The 26,947-nt window shown below is 41.2% G+C and overlaps 1 protein-coding gene across 4 annotated transcripts in view; it reads left to right on the top strand.

The window, feature by feature from the left end:
* The window catches only part of twf2 (twinfilin actin binding protein 2), a 144,847-nt gene that overhangs the window by 90,385 nt on the left and 27,515 nt on the right, over nucleotides 1-26,947 (top strand). Inside the window, exons 4-7 of one of the 4 annotated variants that reach the window (XM_043707694.2) lie at nucleotides 1,027-1,122; nucleotides 5,410-5,514; nucleotides 7,805-7,819; nucleotides 19,257-19,274. In XM_043707694.2, coding sequence (XP_043563629.1) covers nucleotides 1,027-1,122; nucleotides 5,410-5,514; nucleotides 7,805-7,819; nucleotides 19,257-19,274 — 234 coding nt within the window. The remainder of the gene's footprint in view (nucleotides 1-1,026; nucleotides 1,123-5,409; nucleotides 5,515-7,804; nucleotides 7,820-19,256; nucleotides 19,275-26,947) is intronic. The other 3 variants (XM_087994095.1, XM_087994096.1, XM_087994097.1) reach the window with 3 other exon arrangements.

The raw sequence follows: 26,947 nt of genomic DNA, 5'->3' as shown, positions 1-26,947 counted from the left end.
AACCACATAGAATATCTATTCACACAAACCTGAAAATGCGTCTGATATATCCTCCATATATGGAGCTGAGTTTATTTTTTTAAACATAATGAGAGAATGTGTTTCAGTCAGGAAATTTAAGTAAGTTAACATAATGTACAAATTATACTCATTTGGTTAGTGATGTAGGTAGAGTGTTCATATTATTTAATTGTTGAGATAAAGTAGGGGTGTGTAGTATCCTCTCTCTACAGTGAAAGTATGTATGTCTGTGGATACATTCAAACAGATTGCTAATGACTTCCAGTAGGCCAGGTGGAAGCTACTGAACTCTGTTTTCTGTTGAGGTTCCATGATTATCAGTTATTTACACAGAGACTATGAGTATTTATATTTGAACTGTGTAATTTAATTTGATTTATCTTAAGTCCAGTAAGTCCTGTCCAATGTGTAACTTCCATCCAAAAAGTAAACAAGAACCAAACACAGGATAGTAAGTTTTAGTTTGATCTATTCTGGAGCTGGATCAATGATAATTGTTCCTAATTAAGGTCCTACCATTAGAAATGAGGCCTCACAGCTCCGGGGACCCAGGTTTGACTCCACCCTTGGGTGACTGATTGATTGTGTGGAGTTTGCACATTCTCCCAGTGTCTGCATGGGTTTCCTCCCACAGTCCAAAGATACGCAGGTTAGGTGGACTGGCCATGGTAAATTTCCCATTGTGTCCAAGGATGTGTAAGTTAGGTGGATTAGCCGTGTAAAATGCTGGGTTACAGGGATAGGATCGGGCGTTGGGTCTGGGTGAAATGCCATTTGCATTGATGGACCGAATGGCCTGCTTCCATACTGTCAGTATTCTATGAGGGCAGCCATAGCATAACAGCCTTCAGGATTGCCAGTTGCCCAGCTTGCTACATTTGTTCTTGTGCAGAGGAGAGTTTCAACTCTTCACTTACTATAGTTGACTTCCACTGAGAAAATCTGCTTTCCCTGATTCCTGGTTCACCTTGTATATTTACTCTCACCATGTTGTATTTTACACAGGTCAGACAAAAGATGTTGTATGCAGCAACTCGAGCCACTGTGAAAAAGGAATTTGGTGGAGGACACATTAAAGATGAATTGTTTGGAACAATGAAGGTACCATGATACTTCATCTTCAGTGGATGAATTTTGTAGCAAAACTGCAAGATATAAACTATTATTTTTGCACTTTAGATGTGAATTTTTCTAAAAATACAAGCCTAATGATCTCCATAAGTCTATTTAAATAAACAAAGATATTTTCTTTCCTGGAATTTGCTTTGAGTTATCTTATACTAAAGCTATGTTCCCTTTTTCTGGATCTTGTTTCTAGGAGCAAGTGTCATTCACTCACAATCCCCACCATTTATTTTAAACTTTTACTCTTAAACAAAAACTGAAAATGCTGAAAATATTCACAAGGTCACACTCGTGAAAAGAAAAGGGGAGTTAATGTTTCATTCTCTTTAAAATTCTCAAGTCTAAGTAATACAATCTGCATTTATCTAAACCCTTTATCCAAGATCAGATTGTGAATTATATATTTTCCAGGACTGCATAGCGTTTAAGACTAAAATCAATATTGCAAAAGAATAGTGCTGAATAAAGAGGGATGCTGTTGAAGATTTTCATCTTTTAGTCCTCAGGACAGAATTGTAAGAATACCAGATTTCAGAAGGAATGACAGTTTTTAAACAGCATGAGGAAATGTGCTGATTGGTTGGCAAATGAATTCTGTTTTAGACAATAGACAATAGGTGCAGGAGTAGGCCATTCTGCCCTTCGTGCCTGCATCACCATTCATTATGATCATGGCTGATCATCCTCAATCAGTATCCTGTTCCTGCCTTATCTCCATAACCCTTGATTCCACTATCCTTGAGAGCTCTATCCAACTCTTACTTAAACGAATCCAGTGACTGGGCCTCCACTGCCTTCGAGGGCAGAGCATTCCACACAGCCACCACTCTCTGGGTGAAGAACTTTCTCCTCATCTCTGTCCTAAATGGTCTACCCCGTATTTTTAAGCAGTGTCCTCTGGTTCGGGACTTGCTCATCAGCGGAAACATGTTTTCTGCCTCCAGAATGTCCAATCTTTTAATAATCTTGTACGTCTCAATCAGATCCCCTCAGTCTTCTAAACTCAAGGGTATACAAGCCCAGTCGCTCCAATCTTTCAACATAAGATAGTCCCGTCATTCCAGGAATTGACCTCGTGAACCGCACTCCCTCAATAGCCAGAATGTCTTTCCTCAAATTTGGAGACCAGAACTGCACACAATATTCCAGGTGCGGTCACACGAGGGCCCTGTACAGCTGCAGAAGAACCTCTTTGCTTCTATACTCAGTCCCTCTTGTTATGAAGGCCAGCATGCTATTAGCTTTCTTCACTACCTGCTGTACCTGCATGCTTGCCTTCGTTGACTGGTGTACAAGAACACCCAGATCTCTTTGTACTGCCCCTTTCCCTAACTTGACTCCATTTAGGTAGTAATCTGTCTTCCTGTTCTTGTCACCAAAGTGGATAACCATACATTTGTCCACATTAAACTGCATCTGCCATGCATCTGTCCACTCACCTAACCTGTCCATTTCACCCTGTAATAGTCTAACATCCTCCTCACATTTCACCCTGCCATCCAGCTTTGTATCATCAGCGAATTTGCTAATGTTATATTAATACCATCTTCTATATCATTAATATATATTGTAAAAAGCTGCGGTACCCTGCTGGGCACCGCCTGCCATTCCGAAAGGGAGCCATTTATCACTACTCTTTGTTTCCTGTCAGCCAACCAATTTTCAATCCGTCAGTACTTTGCCCCCAATACCATGCGCCCTAATTTTGCTCACTAACCTCCTATGTGGGACTTTATCAAAGGCTTTCTGAAAGTCCAGGTACACTACATCCACTGGATCTCCCTTGTCCTTCTTCAGAGTTACATCCTCAAAAAATTCCAGAAGATTAGTCAAGCATGATTTCCCCTTCATAAATCCATGCTGACTCTGACCTATCCTGTTACTGCTATCCAGATCTGTCATACTTTCATCCTTTATGATTGACTCCAGCATCTTTCCCACCACTGAGGTCAGACTAACTGGTCTATAATTTTCTGCTTTCTCTCTCGCTCCTTTCTTAAAAAGTAGTACAACATTAGCCACCCTCCAATCCGCAGGAACTGATCCTGAATCTATAGAACTCTGGAAAATAATCACCAACGCATCCACGATTTCTAGAGCCACCTCCTTCAGTACCCTGGGGTGTAGACCATCAGGCCCTGGGGACTTATCAGCCTTCAGTCCTAACAGTCTCTCCAACACCAATTCCTGGCAAATATAAATTCCCTTAAGTTCAGGTCCTTCAGCCACTGTTACCTCAGGGAGATTGCTTGTGTCTTCCCCAGTGAACACAGATCTGAAGTACCAATTCAATTCTTCTGCCATTTCTTTGTTCCCTGTAATATATTCCCCTGTTTCTGTCTTCAAGGGCCCAATTTTAGTCTTGACCATTTTTTTTGCCTTTCACATACCTAAAAAAGCTTTTACTATCCTCCTTTATATTTTTGGCCAGTTTACCTTCGTACCTCATTTTTTCTCTGCGTATTTCCTTCTTAGTAATTCTCTGTTGTTCTTTAAAAGCTTCCCAGTCCTTCGTTTTCCCACTTTGCTATGTTATACTTTTTCTCTTTTAACTTTATATGTTTCTTAACTTCCCTCGTCAGCCACGGCCACCCATGCCTCCTCCTAGGATCTTTCTTCCTTTTTGGAATGAACTGATCCTGCATCTTCTGCATTATACACAGAAGTATCCGCCATTGTTCCTCCACTGTCATCCATGCTAAGGTATTGCACCATTGAACTTTGGCCAGCTTCTCCCTCATAGCTCCATAGTTCCCTTTATTCAACAGAAATATTGTCACTTCCGATTATACCCTCTCCCTCTCAAATTGCAGATTGAAGTTTATTGTATTATGGTCACTACTTCCCAATGGCTCCTTCACTTCGAGGTCCCTAATCAATTCTGGTTCGTGTCTAGTGACCCTTCTTCGTTAATTTTCCTTCCCAGACCAGCTAACTTTGTCCAGCAATTTCTGTTTTTGTTTCAGATCCTCAGCATCTGCAGTTCTTTATTTTATCTTTGTTTTAATTTATTGCACTGGTTGGACACCCAAGTTACTCTCTCTGAAAGAAATGTTTAAAACAAAGAGAAAAAGCTTGCACCGACACATTTTGCCCTTTCCTATTAAAACTGTCTTCACTTATAGGATCCCTGTCCTTCTATTCCCTTCCTATTCATATATTCATCCAGGTGCTTCTTGAATGCTGCTATTGTGTCTGCTTCCACCACCACTTCTGGCAGCACTTTCCAGGCACTCACCACCCTTTGTGTGAAAAACTTGCCTCACAAATCTCTTTTAAATGCCCCCCACCGCCCCCCGCACGCCTTGAACCTATATCCCCTAGTAATTGACCCTTTCACCCTGGGGAAAAAAGCCTCATACTTTCTACTCTATCCATGCCATCCACAATTTTATATACTTCTGTCAGGTCTCTCTTCAACCTCCTGCGTTCCAGTGAAAACAAAAGTCTATCCAACCTTTCTTCATAGCTAAAATCCCCCATACCAGGCAACATCATGGTAAACATTTTCTGTCCTCTCCCCAGAGCATGGCACATCCTTCTGGTCATGTGGTGAGCAGAACTGTACATAATACGTTTCCATCGTGTTGTGATCACTTACACTCAAGCCAGCTTCCCCCACCTGAGGATCCTTGACTAAAGATCTCTTATTAATACCACCTTATTAAATATTACTTGATCCTAGGATAGTCTGTTCCTGGGTATATTTTTCAATGTGCTGCTCTAAGAAACAGCCCCGATGCACTCTACAAATCCATCTTCTGTGTTACCCTTGTTCATCTGATTTGTCCAGTTGCTATGTGGATTACAGCTGGCACTGTTTAATTTATTATGGGTTTCCCTTTTACAACAAAGAACAGGGAATCTTTTACCTTGAGCATTATGCAACTTTGGGCTCGCTGCCTGAGGAGATTGTGGAGACAAGGTCATTGAATATTTTCAAGGCAGAGGTAGTAGATGCTTGAGGGCAGGGGAATTAACAATTAAGTGGTAGCTGGGAATGTGGAATTTGAAACACAAACAGATCAGCCATAATACTGTTGAATGATGGAGCAAGCATAATGGGATGAATGGCTTACTTCTGATGCTAATTTGTATGTTAGTCTATGCACATTATCTTGCCGACCATACATTTTGTTCCAAAAACAAATTAATGCAATTTACCTGAAATTGCCTTGCTGGTAATATCAATTCTAATAGCAATTTGATTTTATGTTTGTTAATATTCTGATATTGAAAGTCACCATACATTTCTCTTGACAGGAAGATGTCTGTTTTAGTGGCTACCAGAAGCATGTACTTTCCCGTTTGGGACCAGCACCACTGACAGCAGCTGAGGAGGAGCTGAAACAGATTAAGATTAATGAGGTACATGTCATTAATTCACTATCATCATTCACTTCCCTGATGTTTTATTCAACAGTTTTATAGTATGAAAGAACATGGTTCTTTACTTTGTATATCTCTGCAGGCATCAAGAACTAGTTACAGGGTCTTACAATTGAATTCTAGGAATAAGCACATATCTTAATTTGATCTGTGATGGAATCGTCCTATTGTATCCACTTATTACTGTGGAAGTGAGCAACCCTGAATATTGTGTCATTCAGGGAATAGACAGCTGAATGGGTTGCTACATTTGACTCTTTCAAAACACTAGCAACATTCAATACCACCAAGGAACAAGTACAGGGCTTATTATGAGGATTTCAATTAGTCGCACGGAACAGTTCAAGGATTACTGAACAGTCAATTTAGTCAATGGGACAGAGACATTCAGAAGAGACCTTGGAGCCAGGAGGTTTTGCTAACTGTTGTTGTCAGAGCTCAGGAATAGTCTTATATCATTAATAGGTAAGTAAAGCTGAGAGCAAGGCGGTAGGAAGACCACATGCAGTATTTGCTTTGTTAGGCTGTGCAAGGTTCAAGCTCAGAGAAATTTAGGGGCATACCAGATTGGTGAAGCTAAATATGAAAAACTGAAATTATATCTTAGTAGGTGCTCGAATACCTGATCCAGGGGCCTCAGTCCCAATTGGGAGAGTGAACATGAGCAGTCATTGAGGTAGTCCATGATGGATCTGCGTTTTGGATTGTTCTGGAGCTAGGTAAATGGTGAATAGTTTGTTTTGTTTGTGAAGGTTTGATGAGATTTGGTGACCGACAGTGTCAATAAGGTCAGGGATTTGCTAAGATATTCATGGGATCTATCTTGACCACGTTCATTATTTGATGACCTGTGAAAGGCTTTTTGATATTGTTGTCTGCTATCCATATTTACTTTGATGTTAGGATCGAAGTTTTGTGTTAGTTGTTCTAATCCTCTAAAGTTTGCTGTTGGTTGTTCAAAGCCTTGGAATATTTTGGTTTTATTCCTTCAGCAAGTCCCTTGTATCTCACATTTTTGTTTACTTTTTGTTTAAAAAGTTACTGATCCCTAGCCAAATCATAACACAAATTTGGCAGTCTGATCCAGAATCATAACATTTGCTGAATGTAATGAATATACTGTATATCAAAGGACTGTATCAGGATTTTCAAAGTGAATTTAAACCAAATTCCTGTTTGTGTAATTAGTATTTTTCATGAATGAACTGCAGAATATTTAATTAACATCAATAACGGACAGTGTTTGCTGATGATGAGCCTGTTATACATGAATTCAATTAGTATGGTAATTGAACAAAAATACTGCCAGGCACTCTTGAATCAATAGCACTATTTAGTAGAATTTCTTATCTATGAACTCATAGGTTAATATGCCCCATATTGCATCTATACGACATAGGTGTATAAGTGCACAGATCATTGGAATTGGCAGGATAGGCGGAGAGAGCATTTAATATAGCATACAGTATTCTCAGTTTTCTTTATAGGGGCGTAGAGTACAAGAGCAGGGAATGATTCTGAACTTGTACAAGGTACTTCTTAGATCTCAACTGGAGTATTATGTACAATTGTTGTTGCCACATTATATGAAATATATTAATGCATTGAAGAGAACACAGAATGGTTCCAGGATAAGCAACTTCAGTAATGAGGATAAATTCTAAGAAGTTGGGTCTGTTTACCCTGGAGAGAGGAAGGCTGAGTGGAGATTTAATAGAGATTTGATCATGAGCAGGCTGGATAGAGTAGAGAGAAGCGGTTCCCCCTGGTAAAAGAAAAAGAGAGCAGCGATTTAAAGTGAAGTGCAAACAAAGCAAAGGTAATGTGAGAAAAAGAAGTCACACAGTGAGTGTAAGAATATGGAATAGACTACCTTGAAATGTGGTGAAGGCACGTCCAATTGACGCATTCAAGATGGCATTGGCTGATTATTTGGATAGAAATGGTGTACAGGGACATGGGAAAAGAACAGGAGATTAGGTGTACTACCTACAGCCAGTCATGAGCAGTGGGCCATGTGGCCTCATTGTGATTCTGGATATGTGACTATCAACCAGTTGCTTGGATCCATACAAAATCTATGTACAGGTGCCACAGTGAGAACTTTATATAAATCTTCTGCTCATTGGATTCACATTTATTACAAAGAAGTCTGAACGATGGAGATTTTTCTCTTCTGAGACAAAAAGTCATCTTTTAAAAAACATGTTAACCTGATTGTGACAAAAACTATTTCTGTAGCTTTGGGTGACTTTGCTGTCTTTTGCAGGATAAGGTGATCCAGGTAAGTACATAAATATTTTCCCTCATTTGCTTTATCTTGTGCCTTACTGAAGTGAACTTGACAAAGCTTTGAATTTTGAAATAAAGAATGGAATTGGTTATACCAGAGTACTGTACAATGCGACCTTTCATTCATATCTGATGATATCAGAAACAGAAGAATTAAAGGGGCGGTGTTACCATGGTAAATTGCCTTTGAACATGCTTTGCTATACCTGTAATCCAGTACAGGCTGAAGCAATGTGCAACATGATAATATCATATTGACAATTGCAGATGACACATTTAAATTGTCACAAATAAAAATTAAGATAAGAATAAAAAATGTGGATTTGCAAATATTGCTGTTGCTACAGCAGTCACTTGCATTGATACAGCAGTCATTGTGTAAGTTTGCTGCTGAGTCGCATGAGCAGAAATGCAGTGTATTTGAACTGAGAATTTCATGCATGTCAAAGTCCTGTGTGCCAGATATACATTGAGATTGTTATATATCAAACAAACCCTATCATGATCATCTCTCCCTAATAAATTCAGATAAAAGCTTGGAGCTCAAATAATGTCACATGATCTGAATAGGTAGAGCACATGGTTACAGCTGAAAATGTTGCTGGAAAAGCGCAGCAGGTCAGGCAGCATCCAGGGAACAGGAGAATCGACGTTTCAGGCATAAGCTCTTCTTCAGGAATGAGGAAAGTTTGTCCAGCAGGCTAAGATAAAAGGTAGGGAGGAGGGACTTGGGGAGGGGTGTCGGAAATGTGATAGGTGGAAAGAGGTCAAGGTGAGGGTGATAGGTCAGACTGGGGTGGGGACGGAGAGGTCAGGAAGAAGATTGCAGGTTAGGAAGGCGGTGCTGAATTCGATGGATTTGACTGAGACAAGGTGAGGGGAGGGGAAATGAGGAAACTGGTGAAATCCGAGTTCATCCCTTGTGGTTGGGTTTCTAGGCGGAAGATGAGGCGCTCTTCCTCCAACCGTCGTGTTGTTGTGGTCTGGCGATGGAGGAGTCCGAGGACCTGCATATCCTTGGTGGAGTGGGAGGGGGAGTTGAAGTGTTGAGCCACAGGGTGGTTGGGTTGGTTGGTCCGGGTGTCCCAGAGGTGTTCTCTGAAACGCTCCGCAAGTAGCCGGCCTGTCTCCCCAATATAGAGGAGGCCACATCGGGTGCAGAGGATGCAGTAGATTATGTGTGTGGAGGTGCATGTGAATCTGTGGCGGATATGGAAGTTTCCTTTGGGGCCTTGGAGGGAGGTGAGGGGGGAGGTGTGGGCGCAAGTTTTGCACCTCCTGCAGTTGCAGGGGAAGGTGCCGGTAGTGGAGGTTGGGTTGGTGGGGGGTGTGGATCTGACGAGGGAGTCACGGAGGGAGTGGTCTTTACGGAATGCTGATAGGGGAGGGGAGGGAAATATATCCTTGGTGGTGGGGTCCGTTTGGAGGTGGCGGAAATGACGGCGGTCCTCACCCTGAACAACTTCTCTTTCCAATCCTCCCATTTCCTCCAAACGAAAGGAGTAGCCATGGGCACCCGCATGGGCCCCAGCTATGCCTGCCTCTTCGTAGGATATGTGGAACAGTCCATCTTCCGCAACTACACTGGCCCCACCCCCCACCTTTTCCTCCGCTACATCGATGACTGTATCGGCGCCGCCTCGTGCTCCCACGAGGAGGTTGAACAGTTCATCCACTTCACCAACACCTTCCACCCCGACCTCAAATTCACCTGGACATTCTCAGATTCCTCCCTCCCCTTCCTCGACCTTTCTATTTCTATCTCGGACGACCGAATCAACACGGACATCTACTACAAACCGACCGACACCCACAGCTACCTGGACTACACCTCCTCCCACCCTGCCCCCTGTAAAAACGCCATCCCATTCTCCCAATTCCTTCGACACCGCTGCATCTGCTCCCAGGAGGACCAGTTCCAAAAACGTACAACCCAGATGGCCTCCTTCTTCAAGGACCACAATTTCCCCCCCGACGTGGTCGACGATGCCCTCCACCGCATCTCTTCCACTTCCCGCTCCTCCGCCCTTGAGGCCCGCCCCTCCAACCGCCACCAGGACAGAACCCCACTGGTCCTCACCTACCACCCCACAAATCTCCATGTACAGCGCATCATCCGCCGTCATTTCCGCCACCTCCAAATGGACCCCACCACCAAGGATATATTTCCCTCACCTCCCCTATCAGCATTCTGTAAAGACAACTCCCTCCGTGACTCCCTCGTCAGATCCACACACCCCCACCAACCCAACCTCCACTCCCGGCACCTTCCCCTGCAACCACAGGAGGTGCAAGACTTGCGCCCTCATGTCCCTCCAAGGCCCCAAAGGAAACTTCCATATCCGCCACAGATTCATCTGCACCTCCACACACATCATCTATTGCATCCTCTGCACCCGGTGTGGCCTCCTCTATATTGGGGAGACAGGCCGGCTACTTGCGGAGCGTTTCAGAGAACACCTCTGGGACACCCGGACCAACCAACCCAACCACCCTGTGGCTCAACACTTCAACTCCCCCTCCCACTCCTCCAAGGATATGCAGGTCCTCGGACTCCTCCATCGCCAGACCACAACAACACGACGGTTGGAGGAAGAGCGCCTCATCTTCCGCCTAGGAACCCTCCAACCACAAGGGATGAACTCGGATTTCACCAGTTTCCTCATTTCCCCTCCCCCCACCTTGTCTCAGTCAAATCCATCGAATTCAGCACCGCCTTCCTAACCTGCAATCTTCTTCCTGACCTCTCCGCCCCCATCCCAGTCTGACCTATCACCCTCACCTTGACCTCTTTCCACCTATCACATTTCCAACGCCCCTCCCCCAAGTCCCTCCTCCCTACCTTTTTATCTTAGCCTGCTGGACAAACTTTCCTCATTCCCGAAGAAGGGCTTATGCCCGAAACGTCGATTCTCCTGTTCCCTGGATGCTGCCTGACCTGCTGCGCTTTTCCAGCAACATATTTTCAGCTCTGATCTCCAGAATCTGCAGTCCTCACTTTCTCCACATGGTTACAGCTGCCTAGTTTTTAAATTTTGCAATGATATCAACCGTATCTACTTAGCCTTTAAGCTGCAGGGATGTGTACCACGCAGTAATTGGGAATATGCCATGCACAGGACAAACAGTCTTATACCAATAATAATCCTTTCAAGATACACATGCTGCTTCACTGTACACCAATGTTAAAAAGACTACATAGTGTGAGAAACAGCCTGTGCGCAACAAAGGGGAATTAATAAGAACTTTGGTGTCTACTAGTTTAAATCCAATATTTTCTCAATTTTCTATTATTTAGAATATATACATTTCACCAAGATTCAATGAAATGTGTGTATTCCAATGTAATTGGGAGCACTGGAATTACTTGTTCAATACTCTCGTGTAACCTCCGATCTGCGCTTACCCTAATAATGCTATGGATATCACAGGCTAGTCACATGGGGAAATGCATGCATGTAGATTTAAGTAGAAATAATGTTCTGGAACACCGTATCATCCTCACCAGTGTCTCAGAACACTCTTGTATTCTGTGTTTTATACTCCAAGATAACCTGAAGATTTACAACTCAGTGGAATCTATTCAGCCCAGCACCCCTATCCACCAAGGAGGTTCACAATCACTGATTTTATTACAGGAATCTGTTTTGTCCACGGGGGACAATTTTAAGTTCTGGTCTACTATTCCAATAGCAAAGAGTTACTCATTATTTTCAGGTCCCAATCTCATTTAAATTTGATAAGCAAATTCTGTGAAACTGAACAGATATTCCTGGTGTAGCACACTCCTGCATCCCTTTTAGAATTGTACCTCTTATGTTATACCATCTGTCCTTGTTCTTCATTCCAAAATGCACCACCTCACAGTTCTCTGCATTGTACTTCATTTGACACGAATTCTGGATGCCTAACTACATTCGCAATGACACAGCAGGGTGGAAGAAAGTTAACAGGATATTTTGTACCAGGAGGCTGTCAAACCCCGTAAGAAAGGGCCTTACGATTTGATCAGTGGCAGGGAAAGTGGAGTATGCCTACAGCTGAGCCAGGTAAAGAAACCTCGAGGGCAAAAGTTCAGGAGCCTCAGCCTTTTTAGTTATCCAAGAGATTTGATGTACTTTATTTCAGAGTGAAGGCTGCATGGTGAATGAACTAACCATGGCACTGGTATGGGAAGCCATTCAAGTGACAGGAGCCAAAATGAAAGTTGTGATATTAGGGGAAAGCCCACATCCTATGAATAAATAAAACAAAAACAAGGTGGAGGATGGCTATATTAATTAATTATGATATTTACATGATAGAGTGGGATGACCTAAATTCAGGAAACCAGGGTGCAGAAGAGATTTGTGCAGAGCTGAGAAATGATAAAGGCAAGAAGATACTTGTGGGAGTAATAGAGAGGCCTCATAAAAAGTAAATACGCAGTAGGGTGGAGTATAAGAAATAATGGGAGTTTGTCTATAGTTGTGGGGAATTATAAACTGCATATAAACTCAAAAATCAGATGAGCAAAAGAGCCTGGAGGAGGAGTTCACAGAATGTTTTTGGGATAATTTCTTGGAATACCATGTTCTGGAGCCAATCAGATAGCAGGCTATACAACAGTGGATCTAATTATGTCAGCATAAAAGCAGAGTTAACTAATGAGAACTGGCAAATTTAGGGATAGTACAGTAGAGGTGCAGTGCAGACAATTAAATATATATTAATACATAGAATAGATACAGTCCAGTGAGAGAGAAATTTCCAAGAGGAAAACTCATCATCAGTGTGTCCTCTAAGCCATGTACCTGTATATGTGTGTATTGTCAGTTACAGCAATAATCTTTTCCACAATAACTTTATGTGGCATTTTACCAAATGCCTTCTGGAAAGCTAAATCCATCCACTGCCTGCTCTTTATTTACAGCACATGTTACTTTGTTACAGAACTCCAATAAATTGGTTAATTGTGATTTCCCTTCCAAAGGAACCTTCCACATCCATCAGAGATTTACCTTCCACACATCATTTACTGTATCCATTGCTCCCGATGCAGTCTCCTTTACATTAGGGAGACAGGACGCCTACTTGCAGAACGCTTCAAAGAACATCTTTGGGACACACACACGAAGCAACCCCACTGACCCGTGGCCAAACACTTTAACTCCCTTTCCCACTCTGCCAAGGACATGCAGGTGCTAGGTCTCCTCCATCGCCGAACCCTAACCACCCAATCCCTGGAGGAAAAACACCTCATCTCCTGCCTTAGGACCCACCAACCATACAAGGATTAATGTGGCTTTCACCAGTTTCCTCATTTCCCCTCCCCCCACCACCTTATCCCTGATCCAACCTTCCAACTCAGCATTGCCCTCATAACCTGTCCTATCTGTCCATCTTCCCACCTATCTGCTTCCAACCCATACCATTGCCACCACCTTCATCTACCTATCGCACTCTCAGCTACCTTCCCCCCAGCACCACCCCCCCCCTCCCATTTCTCTCTACGACCTTGGCTCACAAGCCTCATTCCTGATAAAGGGCTTATGCCCAAAACGTCGATTCTCCTACTCCTCGGATGCTGCCTAACCTGCTGTGCTTTTCCAACACCATACTCTCGACTCTTCACAAAATCATGTTGACTCTACCTGACTACCTTGAACATTTCTACGTGCCTGTCTATAAAATCTTCTAATACAGACCTCAGAAGCCCATAAAGCCTGGAAGAAAATTAGAGGAAACACTGCCAATTATCTGTGGTTAATTATAATAGTTCAAGATAATATCAAACTAAAAGAAAAAGCATAAAATTGTACAAAGATTGGTGGAAAATTCAAAAAGAATGACTAAAAGATTAATGTCAAGGGAAATTAGAGTATGAGAGAAAGCCATCTAGAAAAATAAGAACAGATAATAATAGCTCCTTTGATAATTTTGAAAAAAGTAAGTGTTAATCCAATAGAATGAGAATCTAGCAAATTAATGCCAGAAAATAAAAATATGGCAGATAAGTTGATCAGGTATTTTGCATCAGTCTTCACTATAGAGGATACAGGTAACATCCCAGGAAATGTAATCGAGAGAGAAAGTCGAAATATACAATCATCAGGAAAGTGGTGCTGAGAAAATTGTTGGAGTTGCATGCTGATAAATTCCTAAGTTTTGATGGACTTCAATCTAGAGTATTAAAAGATATGCCTAATGAGATAGTTGATGCATTGGATCTAATTTTAGAAAGCTCCCTAGATTCGAGAAAGTTTGCATTAGATTAGAAAATAATGAATGTAACTCCTTCGTTGAAAAAGAGAGACAGAAAGTCGCAAGCTAAATGCCACTTAACTTAGCATCTGTCATAGGGAAGATGTTAGAAGCTATTATTAAAGATTTTATAGCAGGTCACTTAGAAATATTCAAGGTAATCAGGCAGAGTCAATATGATTTTGTGAAAGTGAAATCATGCTTAACCAGATTATTGGAGTTCTTTGAAGAAGTAACATATGCTGTAGATAAAGGTGAGGCAGTAGACAGACTGTACTTAGCTTTCCAGAAGGCACTTGATAAAATGCCATGTAAAGATTATTATAGAAAATTAAAGCCCATGGTGTAGAAGATTGGATAACTAACAGGAAATTGAATTGACACAAATGAGCCTTTTGATCAGCAAAGTGTAATGAATAGGGAGCCACAAGGATTAGTGCTGAAAACTTTTACTATTTAGGTAAATGGCATGATGCTAAATTTGCTGATGATTCAGAGATAGTTACGAAGCCAGTTGTGAGGAGGACTTGAGGTGGCTACAAAATGATATAGAGAGGTTAAATGAATGTGCAACAATCTCTCAAATGGAGTATAATGTGGGAAATCATGCAATTATCCATGTGGTGGAAAGAATAAAAATTTAAGCATATTACCAAACTGATAGTAGATTGCAGAGTTGTGAGATGCAGAGGGATCGGAGTGTCCAAGAATAAATAATTGAGTGCATATCAATTTGACAGAAATGTAATAAGTCTTGTTTGTGGTGTGTGTTTGTGTGTATCTATTTGGTTTTCATGTTACAAATTATTTTGCTCTGTACTGTTGTCCTGACTGTAGTAGTGGTGAATCCTGCATGTCTGTCAGTAGTTGTGTTTCTGCTACTACTTCGTGTTTTGCAAGGATTGTTTTCAATGCAATTGTAATTTTATGTATCTAACTTTAATTGAGAACAAAACTCAATCAGTGCAATTCTTTAGAAAGGGTTGAATATCCTTGGATCCCCCTCATGACTTTAAACAATCAAATGAAAGCAAAGATCTGGGAGCAGATAACCAATCTTTCCTATGAACCTTCACAAAATTCAGCCAATATAAATAGAATATGTATTGTGTAGAGAAGATGCTGTTGAAAGAGGGCTCCAATTTGATGCAGTTAAACTCTAACCCCAGTTAATAAATATGGCTCATCTGACCTATCCTTACTCAACATCCACACCTGCAGACCATTGGATATTGATCATGAAAGGGAAATGACTGACTTTTTATCACCCCCTCTTCTGCCTGTCCTCTTCCTAAGCCATTTGTGGGTATCTTTATTGCAGCCCCAGTTATGATTAGGTAACATTACACTGATTATGAATGGAATCTGGTCAGTTTGGCTCAGTACTTTGTATCACAGATGGGCAATTGGACAGTATTTATTTAACAACTTCGCATTACTAAATAACAATGTTCCATTGTGTTAACTTCTTCCTTTTCATTTTCACTTTATGCCCCACCCCGGATTGGTTTGAATTGGATTTAATTATCAAATCTTTCCTGTGATTTTCTGTGTGCAATAAAGAATAAAAAAACATTGTAAATTAACTAGGTAGTTGCTGAATTAGTCTGTATCATGAGGCCAATTTTCAGTCCTTTTTGCATGGCCACCAGACTACATATAACTTACAAAATTATGACAATGTGACCTTCATACATGTTTTTGACTGGATTGAATTTCAGTCCAAAAACAATGCAACTTTTCCCCCAAAAGATGTAATGGGCAAACAAGTGCTCCATCTTCCAAAATAATTTCTGAGAGCCCCAGCTTTGTGCTTTTCTGGCAGTAATGAGAAATGAATGCACAAATGACAAAATATTCAAAATGCAAAATTTCCTTTGCACTATGAAAATCCAAAGTGTCACTTAGCAAAAAATGTTATGTTTTTTTTAAAACATTTACGAACTTCTGTGACTTGTACCAATTTAACCTTCCTTGTCACCTTTTAGGTAACAGTCTCAACAATTATATATACTGTATTTCCAAATTCATTGATTCTATTCCACTAAAATTATCACACTGTTTCTTGCATGTTTTTAAAGAACATGGAATTTTGAAAATTGGCCTTCTGGTTAGCAATCAGTTCATATGTATTTTATCATGCCTGGAAGGAATGTTTAAATGTGTGCAAGAATTCTTTGTGGAATGTTCATCAGAATGGTACAGGCTGTTTTGAACTATGCAATATGTAGTTGTTCTTCAACCTTGTTACATGTATATGGAATGTTACCTGTGCGTGTTTTTATGTGTTTTAACGTGTATCCTCGGATATAGTTTGTAATCAGTTTCGACCTGTCGGTGCCTACAATTGTATACAGACAATAAACAATATTAAAAGTAAACTAATTTTTTTAACCTTCTTTTCGGTCAAACATAAAGTTGGTTGAGATTGAGCTCTTGTTCCCAAAAGAAAAGAGCAGTAAAAGGGTACAGCTTTAGAGTTAAATGGCCAAATATCTGGGTAAACAATTAACATCACAATTTGTCATGGGAAGGAATCCAAATTGATTGGGTTAAGCACCCAAACAAGTTACATAAAATATTAATGCTTTCAATGCTCATTCTACCACTAGATGTCAGTATCATGAGCTTCAGAATTGTTATATCCAATTTGTAAATTCTGCTGAATACATATAGAGACAGGAAGTTATCATAATACAAACGGCGTCTTTGACAACAAAAACAAATTGCTGGAAAAACTCAGCACGCCTGGAGTCTATGGAGAGAAATCAGAGTTAATGTTTCGTGTCCAGTGACCATTCTTCATAACAAGTATTATCTTTTCTGCTACTGTATAATGTTACAGTAAATGTAATTAAAATTTCAGAAGTCTAGAACTGCTGCCTCATAATGCCAGGAATGCAGGTTCAATTTCAGCCTTGGGCGACTGTCTGTGTGGAGTTTATACATTCTCCCCAGGTCTGCATGGGTTTCCTCCAGGTGTTCCGTTTTCCTCCCACAATCCAAAGTGTGCAGATTAGGTGAATCAGCCATGCTAAATTGCCCATAGTGTTCAGGGTATGTAGGTAGGTGCATTAGTCAGGGGTAAATGTAGAATAATAGGATAGGTCTGAGTGGGTCAGTGTGGATTTGTTGGGGGTGAAGGCGTGTTTCCACACTGTAGGGATTCTATTCTAGATCTAATGGAGAAGCAATGCTGAACCATTATTAACTTCCGAAAACAATTGCAATCTATGACTGGATTATGAGTTCTCACAGACAGTGAAAGGAAGTGGGCATGAGCTGAAAGTAGCCTTCAGCCAACATGCCGATCTCTCCACTCCTTCGCCATCCAACCCTGACCAATTTCAAAGGTATCTAGGGATGTAAGGCAATTATGGGAGGAGACGGGAAGGCTATGGGTCTATGTGCAGTAGGTTGCCAACATGTATTATTTAGGGGAAGCAGGTGATAGCAATGCAGTTAGGCATGAAAGCCCGCCCCAGCACGCTTGGATGCAACAATAGCACTGCAATGGAGCTCTCATTCCAATTTCTAATTTAGCATTGAAAGGGCTGGAGGCAATGCATTTCTATTTTTATGTGACCTCCCTCTTACTTAGCTTCCATTGTATCTGATCTATTAAAGTTGGAAAGCCTCTGATTATCCTTCCAATTTCTAGAGCCCATCCAATATCCTTAAGCCTGCCATCTGCCAGTAATTGGTCACTATAACAGACCTCACATTGAGTGACAGTTTCCCATATCACACAGATTTATAACTCATAATTCGACCTGACAGCAAGGTTCCAATGTCTGCAGGCAATATCCTGCATCACTTCACTGCCAGACATCCTGATTATCTTGCAATTAAATAAAGCTAGCCAATCCTTACTATGATCGAATTTCATGAATGCTTATCTCTGTGTATGTAAAACCTTCCATGAAAACAACAAGGGACTGTCAGAACAAAATCTCTGCATTCAGAAATTAATTTCTATTACTCAGTATTCCTTTATAGTGGTTCAAATAATTAGCTACTCAATTGATTGACATATTTATAGAAAATGCTAGTTCAGTAGACTCCTATTGAAACAAAGTCACTTTCAAGAATGTAGACATTTGGTCAAGTCAGTTTCATTTGACACTAGACAGTAAGGACTAAAGCTTATTTTTTTAGCATGGTGAGGGAGACAGAATAGAAATAGAGGGCTCTACTCACTCCCTGAACCATTATCTTAGCAATGGATGCCAATTGGCAACCCTTTGATGGGAAGGCTGCCAATTAGAGAAGCAGAAGGGGGGCTCCAAGCCCAATTGAGGCTATAAACTAAGGAATCATGTGACAAAGAGAGAGTGCCTTGAACAGGAACTTGGTCATAACTGGAATTGTAAAGGCCCCAACTCTCAGAATCAGCCTTTATTTTTACAGATGGCACAAAAAAGATAAAAGAAAGTGCCATTTTTAAAAACAAAACAGATGTCGGCACATTCCCTGGTAGAATTTGCTGGTACATTCAATTATGGTCCCAGTGCAAGTCTTTCTTTCCACACTTATACAAACTTTTTAATCATTGCTATAAAATACTACCAAACTTTTTTTTTCCACATCCAACACCTAATAAATGCAGTGGGCAACAAAAACTGAATGCAATGGTGTTGTCAATAAACATAATATTATGTGAATTAGTGATTTCACAATGGTAAGCGGATTGCCAATTTCTGAATTCTGTAATTTGGAAGACTGATGTGATGTCATCATACTGCAGACACTACATTATTTTTTGTCAGTACAGAGTTGGAGGTTGGAGCAGTACATCTGATTTGAGAATGTAAAATCCACTCCTGTTTGTTGGCCACTGTCCTGTTCGGCAATGTCAACAGATGAGTCACAGTACTAAGAAAGGAAAAAATTGCACCTGTGACAAACAAAATGTGTACCATCTCCATAAGTGGTCATGTATTATCTTGTTTCACATTGATTTTGTATCTCGTGAGAGGTTTCTCAATTCAGAGCCACGTCATTACCAATAGGCAAATCTCTTGATAAGGCATTCATTACCCTTGTTTATTCCATGAATGGTTGCTAATAATTACTGCAGATCAAACAATGAGAGTCATTGCATTTTCAGTGCCTTATTATTGTAGAACTTTGTGATCATGTTTTTACTTTTTCCTGCATTTTTCCACCTTTCCACATGCCTTCAGGATTCTTCCAGCTCAATGGTAGGTCTTCAGCTCTTCACATTTGTTTCTGTTACTTTATCTGTTTACTACCTACAACACTGCCAGTGATTAAAGAGGATTGAACTGCCTCATAGCTAGTAAATGTTATGTACTAGCTTGGCACCAAAATAAAGATATATATACTCTTTTTAGTGTTTTACTTCAAGAGTAATCCAAGCTATCAGACCAAATCTCCTACCCTACATTCTTGACATCACTTTCGTTAACAGTGAAATTTAACATTGTATATTTAAGTAAACAGTGTGGCTATATTTGTGGAGTTGAAATGCCCATCAGCCATGATTGAATGGCGGAGTGGACTTGATGGGCGAAATGGCCTTACTTCCACTCCTATGTCTTATGGTCTTATGGTCTCATATTCTGTTATGATGCATACTTAGTTGATTTTTTTAACAATGTAATTATAAAAGCAGTAGATGCTAAGTTTTCATATACAGGAAAGTAGAAAAAACTTACTGATTAGTGTACTCACTTACAGCAGGGCATTCTTTCCTTTCTCACTCCAGATTGTCTGACTTTTCTCTACCTCTGAAATCTATTTAGTAGCCGAACTGTGACATAACAAACTGAGCACCAACATGATATTTCAATAGATTTTTGGAAGCAGGCTATTTCAGGGTATCTGAGGTGCAGGAAAATTGACGTTTCAGATAAAAGTCCTTCATTGGGAAGGGCTGATGAAGGGCTTTTGCCCGAAAGGTTGATTTTCCCGCTCCTCGGATGCTGCCTGACCTGCTGTGCGTTTCCAGCACCACACTAATCTTGACTCTAATCTCCAGCATCTGTGATTTAGTGCCTATTTCAGGATATCTGCCTGCTTAAAATCTTCTCAGTACAACCAAGGCCTTTTTCCACCTGATTAGATCCCTGTCATCTTACCCTTATTTAAATAACATTCTCCTGTTGTTCACAGCACTACCAACAAGTCCAAGAGCACACAAGCCCTTTCTAATCCCCAAAGGTGTTTGTGTTTGATTTATCCCTATAACCACCATTCCCATTCCAGCCTGGTCTTTATGCATCTCCCTTTTGAAAGAGGGATTGTCTTGCATAAATGTCTTTCAGACATTAGTTGTTGGAATATCATCTTAAAATTGCTGGTCTCAATGATCTTAAACTAGCACTCTCTAACTCTCTGCCTGTGTCTCAGTCAAATGGCCTGCATACCTTTGCATAATTTCTGTCTTTTCATTTGTTTTTCCTCATCTGTAACGTGAGAAACCCATGCCAGACCAAGGCAACCTACTACAAGGCCACTGCAAATATTATGCTCTGATCAAAAGCAAAGGATTTCATTTATATAGCATCTAACATTATCAAGATCATCTGAAAGTGCTGCACAGCCAGTGAAGTACCTTTGAAGTGTAGTCACTATTTTAATGTTGGAAATATGGCAGCCAAGTGGTGCACAGCAAGCTCCCATAAGCAGTATTGTGAGAATAACCAGATATCAGTTTGAATGGCACTGATTGAGGAACAAATATTGAACAGAGCATTGAGGAATTACTGCCATGTTCTTCTTCAAAGTAGTTGTATAAGACCTGTCACACTTAACGTGGACCTGATCTTGGTTTAACACCTCATCTGAAAAGTAAAACTTCCTACAGTGCAGCATTCCGTCAGTCCTGCACTGAAGTGTTGCCTACGAGGTTTCTGCTTAGCCCTCTTGTGGGATATGAGCCGGTGACCTCTGACTCAGGCGAGAGAAATATACCCACTAAGTCACGGGTGGATACCTAATTCAACAGTAATATCGCGCTGGCACATGATGATGACATGACAGACTCCAACATAATCTCCAGTAAAGCAATTTGACCAGATAGGTTTTGGAGCTCGATGTCAAATATAATAGCTATGTCCAAGATGGGATGTACAATTTAAAACAACTATAATTCTTACCATATGATTAAAAAAAATTAATGCCAATTTCAGAATGCACCAGTAAATTAAAAAGCACTTGAACCAGTATCAGTCAGATTTTGTCAACTGGGAATCTGTATCTCCATAGGAGCCCACAAGAATATTTCAAAGAGTCCATAAGAAGTAACCAGTGGAAATCCACATTTTGTCCTTTGTCTCATCCTGCTGCCCTCCTGACTAGAACTCTTTGCTTAATCTGCCTTGCTGAGTCAGATGTGGCCAGTCTGGTTGCTTAGATTATTCAGCCCATTATATGAGAGAGTCAGTGCTGTGATGAATGGGTACAGGTCGGGGACCATTGTTTTGCACTTGCCACAGCAGGGCAGAATGAGGATGTTCCGGTTCAGAGAGAAAGCAAGAGACACACCAGCAATGAACTAAGGGAGTATGTGAAGTCACCAACAGTAGTTTGATAAAGCCGGTAGATTTCTCAATTAATTTAGGCAAAAGCAACAGACAATGAATAATAAATGAGCGGCTGCCACTAAAGGAGGCTTCTTTCATATGTCCACCCACTATGTTACCCAATGCATGGGTGATATCCTCCATGGATTGGTCTTCAAACTTGATAGTAGTGGGAAAAAAAAGACTACATCTAATTTCCAATTAACAAGCTAAAGGATGTGAACTTACAGTTGTGTTTTAAAGTTATCTGTGCAGTAATAGACTTAATGACTGCATATATTAGACATGGCTTTTCTCTTTCAAAGATGTAACCTGACTATCACAAGCATTATGGAAGTTCATTCATACTCCTGAAACAATGTGGTGAATGCAGCAATGCTGATGCACTGTCTTAACTTTGTTTATCATCTTAAGTTAATTGGACCCTGGACAACAGTGCACTAAAATCTACCAAACCGTGCATCAGTAAAGAGGAACATCTCTTAATTCCATATCACTGTTTTAAACAGTGTGTGTTAAGAAAGATTATTTTTCTTAAAGATCCCCTTGCACTTTAATACCTTTAACATAATAATAACTTCACAAGAGCATTATAAAGTAAAATTTAACACCATGCCATATTGGGTCAGTAGCCAAAAAGCTTGCTCAAAAAGGTAACTTCTAAAGGGCATTTTAAAAGAAGAATAAAGATCAGAGATGTTTATTAAAGGAATTCCAGAGCTGACGGCCTCTGCAGCTAAAGGCAGAGCCATTAGTGGCAGAGCAATTAGAATTGTTTTGCACTTGCCACAGCAGGGCAGAATGAGGATGTTCCGGTTCAGAGAGAAAGCAAGAGACACACCAGCAATGAACTAAGGGAGTATGTGAAGTCACCAACAGTAGTTTGATAAAGCCGGTAGATTTCTCAATTAATTTAGGCAAAAGCAACAGACAATGAATAATAAATGAGCGGCTGCCACTAAAGGAGGCTTCTTTCATATGTCCACCCACTATGTTACCCAATGCATGGGTGATATCCTCCATGGTCTAGAGATGGTCTAGAAGTCAGAACTTAGATGTGTTCAGATATCTCAATGGGTTGTGGGACTGGAGGAGCTTACTGAGAAAGGGAGGGGTGAGAAATTTAAATTCAAGGTGTTCCTTCACTGGAATCCAATTATTGCTCAACAATTTATTGGAAATATAGGAAAACATTGGAAAAGTTGAGACAGCAAAGGTATTCACTCATTACCACCCTGGTCATTAAGTGATCAATCCTCTAGTCATACAAAATGAACAAATTGAAAATAATAATAAATGTAAATGTTTTAATTGTGTAACTAACTTTTGTACAGAAAACAAGACTTGTGTTACAGGGGGTCCATGGAATTTTTATAGCATTGGAGAGGGAACTCTCAGAAGCGTAAATGTTATCAATCATTGATGCAGAGCAGGTCTTATTTTGCAGACAACCAACAAGTCACCACTGAGTTAATCATTTTTAACAGGAACTCTAATTCTGGCTATTTTAAAATTTGGCTTTTTTCCCTGTAAGGTCAGTTTTGTTCCTTCCCTGCACAACAGATGAGCAGAGTTGTTTACAAGTAGGACTTGCACTAAAAAGAAATTGTCACCTTGATTTTTTGTGAGAAAGCTGTTTGAACCTATTTTAAATAATTTAGTTCTTTTTTAAGCTTTCCACAAATATATTAAAAGAAATCAAATAACTTTGGTAAACAAATCACACTGTACTCTTAGCTTTGCAGAATAGAAACTGGGAGAGGAAGGACATTTTTAGTTATAGTTTTAATTTGTTTTTCAGCCAAAAAGTGCAGCTTCCTTTTTTCATAAAAGTAGAAAATGCTTGAGACACTTAGCAGATCAAGCATTAGTGGAGAAAAAGAAACAGTTAGTGTTTCAGACTTCTGATGAAAGTTCAACAATTCTTGTTTCTTTCTCTGCTGAGCATATCCAGTATTTTCTATTTTTATTTCAAGTTTACAGCATCTGCCTTATTCTGCTTTTCCTTTACTTAACTACATCCTGTAAAAGGTAACCTATCACTGGCAAGGCCCACAGTTGCTGCTCATCTTCAATTACCCTTGAGAATGTGGAGAAGAGCCATCATCTTGTAATACAATCATTGTATTGGTGATGGTACTGTCACAGTGCTGTTATGGAGAAAGTTCCATGACTTAGATCCAGCAATGATAGATGAAGGGTTGGATGGCCATGGATGATGGAATTTCTATAAACTAAAATTTCTGTCCTGCCCTTAATGCATTCACTCTTGTCGAGGGTTTGACAGAGACGCTGGAGCTTTTTTCCCTGGATCATTGGAGGCTGAGGGGTGACCTTATAGAGGTTTTTAAAATCATAGGATGAATAGCCAAGGTCTCTTCTCCATGGTCCCAAATTAGAGGGCCTAGGTTTAAGATGAGAAGGGAAAGGTTTTAAAGAGAGCTGAGGGGCAACGTTTTCACACAGAGGTTGGTGCGTGTATGAAACAAGGAGGATGCCAGAGGAAGTGGTGGAGGCTAGTATAATTAAACATTTCAAAGGCACCTAAATGGATATATGAATAGGAAGAGTTTAGAGAGATATGGGCCAAATGCTGGAAAATGGGACTAGATTAATTTAGAATATCTGATCAGCATGGACGAGTTTGACTAAAGGGTCTGTTTCCGTGCTGGACAACTCTGTGACTCTATAACACTGTTTTCACTCATGTATGTTAATTGCTGTTCATCCAAATATTGCCAATGTATTTGACCACAGAGGATTAGCACAATTTTGATCCTCCCCCCCTCCCCCACTCACCTATTGTACTCTATGCTACTTTCTCCCCACCCTCCTCTAGCTTATCTCTCCACGCTTCAGGCTGTCTGCCTTTATTCCTGATGAAGGGCTTTTGCCCGAAATGTCGATTTTACTGCTCCTCGGATGCTGCCTGAACTACTGTGCTGTTCCAGCACCACTAATCCAGAATCTGGTTTCCAGCATCTGCAGTCATTGTTTTTACCTAGTTGATTTTAACCCTACAAGCCTGACCACCCTGTCTCAGCATGTTTCTGCCCCACTGAACTCATCTCTACCTACCTCGACACTGTCCTATCCCCCGTAGTCAAGGAACTCCCCACATACATTCGAGACACCACCCACGCCCTCCACCTCCTCCAAGACTTCCATTTCCCCGGCCCCCAACGCCTCATCTTCACCATGGATATCCAATCCCTCTACACCTCCATCCGCCATGACCAGGCCCTCCAAGCCCTCCATTTTTTCCTCTCCCGACATCCCCAACAGTACCCTTCCACTGACACACTCATTCGTTTGGTCGAACTGGTCCTTACCCTTCACAATTTCTCCTTTGAGTCCTCCCACTTCCTCCAGACCAAAGGGGTAGCCATGGGCACACGTATGGGCCCCAGCTATGCCTGTCTCTTTGTTGGCTACGTAGAGCAGTTGATCTTCCATAATTACACCGGCACCACTCCCCACCTCTTCCTCCGCTACATTGATGACTGCATTGGCGCCACCTCGTGCTCCCGTGAGGAGGTTGAGCAATTCATCAACTTCACCAACACATTCCACCCTGACCTTAAATTTACCTGGACCATTTCTGACAGCTCCCTCCCCTTCCTGGACCTCTCCATCTCCATTAATGACGACCGACTTGACACTGACATTTTTTACAAACCCACCGACTTCCACAGCTACCTGGATTACACCTCTTCCCACCCTACCTCTTGCAAAAATGCCATTCCGTATTCCCAATTCCTCCACCTCGCCATATCTGCTCCCAGGAGGACCAGTTCCACCACAGAACACACCAGATGGCCTCCTTCTTTAGAGACTGTAATTTCCCTTCCCACGTGGTTAAAGATGCCCTCCAACACATTGTATCCGTTGCTCCTGATGCGGTCTCCTCTACATTGGGGAGACTGGACGCCTCCTAGCAGAGCGCTTTAGGGAACATCTCCGAGACACCCGCACCAATCAACCGCACCACCCTGTGGCCCAACATTTCAACTCCCCCTCCCACTCTGCCGAGGACATGGAGGTCCTGGGCCTCCTTCACCGCCGTTCCCTCACCACCAGACGCATGGAGGAAGAACGCCTCATCTTCCACCTCAGAACACTTCAACCCCAGGGCATCAATGTGGACTTCAACAGTTTCCTCATTTCTCCTTCCCCCCCACCTCACGCTAATTCCAAACTTCCAGCTCAGCACTGTCCCCATGACTTGTTCTACTTGCCTATCTTCTTTTCCACCTACCCACTCCACCCTCCTCCCTGATCTATCACCTTCATCCCCTCCCCCACTCACCTATTGTACTCTATGCTACTTTCTCCCCACCTCCAGCCTCCTCTAGCTTATCTCTCCACACTTCAGGCTGTCTGCCTTTATTCCTGATGAAGGGCTTTTGTCCGAAATGTCGATTTTACTGCTCCTCGGATGCTGCCTGAACTGCTGTGCTCTTCCAGCACCACTAATCCAGAAACAATTTTGATCATGTTCTTGTCAAGGTTCTACATACAGACACTGCTTCACCACCACCACCACCAAACCCAACAGATCAGAACTATAGGAGAAAAAAACACAAGTAGAGATCAAAGATTTGGAGATGCCGGTGTTGGACTGGGGTGTACAATGTTAAAAATCACACAACACCAGGTTATAGCCCAACAGGTTTAATTGGAAGCACACTAGCTTTCGGAGCGTCGCTCCTTTATCAGGTGTTTGTGGAGGACATAATTGTAAGGCACAGAATTTATAGCAAAAGTTCAAAGATGTTTTAAACACTGCAAGACTGAAAGGGCCTCAAATGAATTAAATGTGGTGTAAAATATCTGTTTTGCAGCATTAGCAAATATAGTTAAATAACTGCTTTCAAAATTCATACAAGGGTGAGCATTTTGATTTTAATGGATGGAGTGGAATTTAGAGAGGGTGAGAAGTGGGGGAATTTCAAGCATAGTGAAGGTCCAACCAACTAAAATCCTCACGTAGTCAATCTCCACCAATCATTACAATTTCTTAATTATCAACATTTAGTTAGTATTTCATATAATAGTTTTAAAACTTCAAAACTACTTCTATGACATTTTGAGGTTGTGAAAGGTTGTAAATACACATTTAAAGACTATCCTGCTCAGAATGAGAGATAAAGAGAACAGCTTTATCTGGGATCTCAAACTGTCTCAATGGGTCAGATTAGTATTTCCCCAACAGCACCTTCAAGCAACAAAGGCAATTAGAATCATAGAGATGTACAGCATGGAAATAGACCCTTCGGTCCAACCCATCCATGCCGACCAGATATCCCAACCCGATCTAGTCCTAC

The sequence above is a fragment of the Chiloscyllium plagiosum genome, unplaced genomic scaffold (genome assembly GCF_037043375.1).
Source record: "Chiloscyllium plagiosum isolate Xiang-an unplaced genomic scaffold, Cpla_swu_hap1 HiC_scaffold_14, whole genome shotgun sequence".
Classification (NCBI taxonomy): domain Eukaryota; kingdom Metazoa; phylum Chordata; class Chondrichthyes; order Orectolobiformes; family Hemiscylliidae; genus Chiloscyllium; species Chiloscyllium plagiosum.
This window is presented reverse-complemented; position numbering and strand designations above follow the sequence as displayed.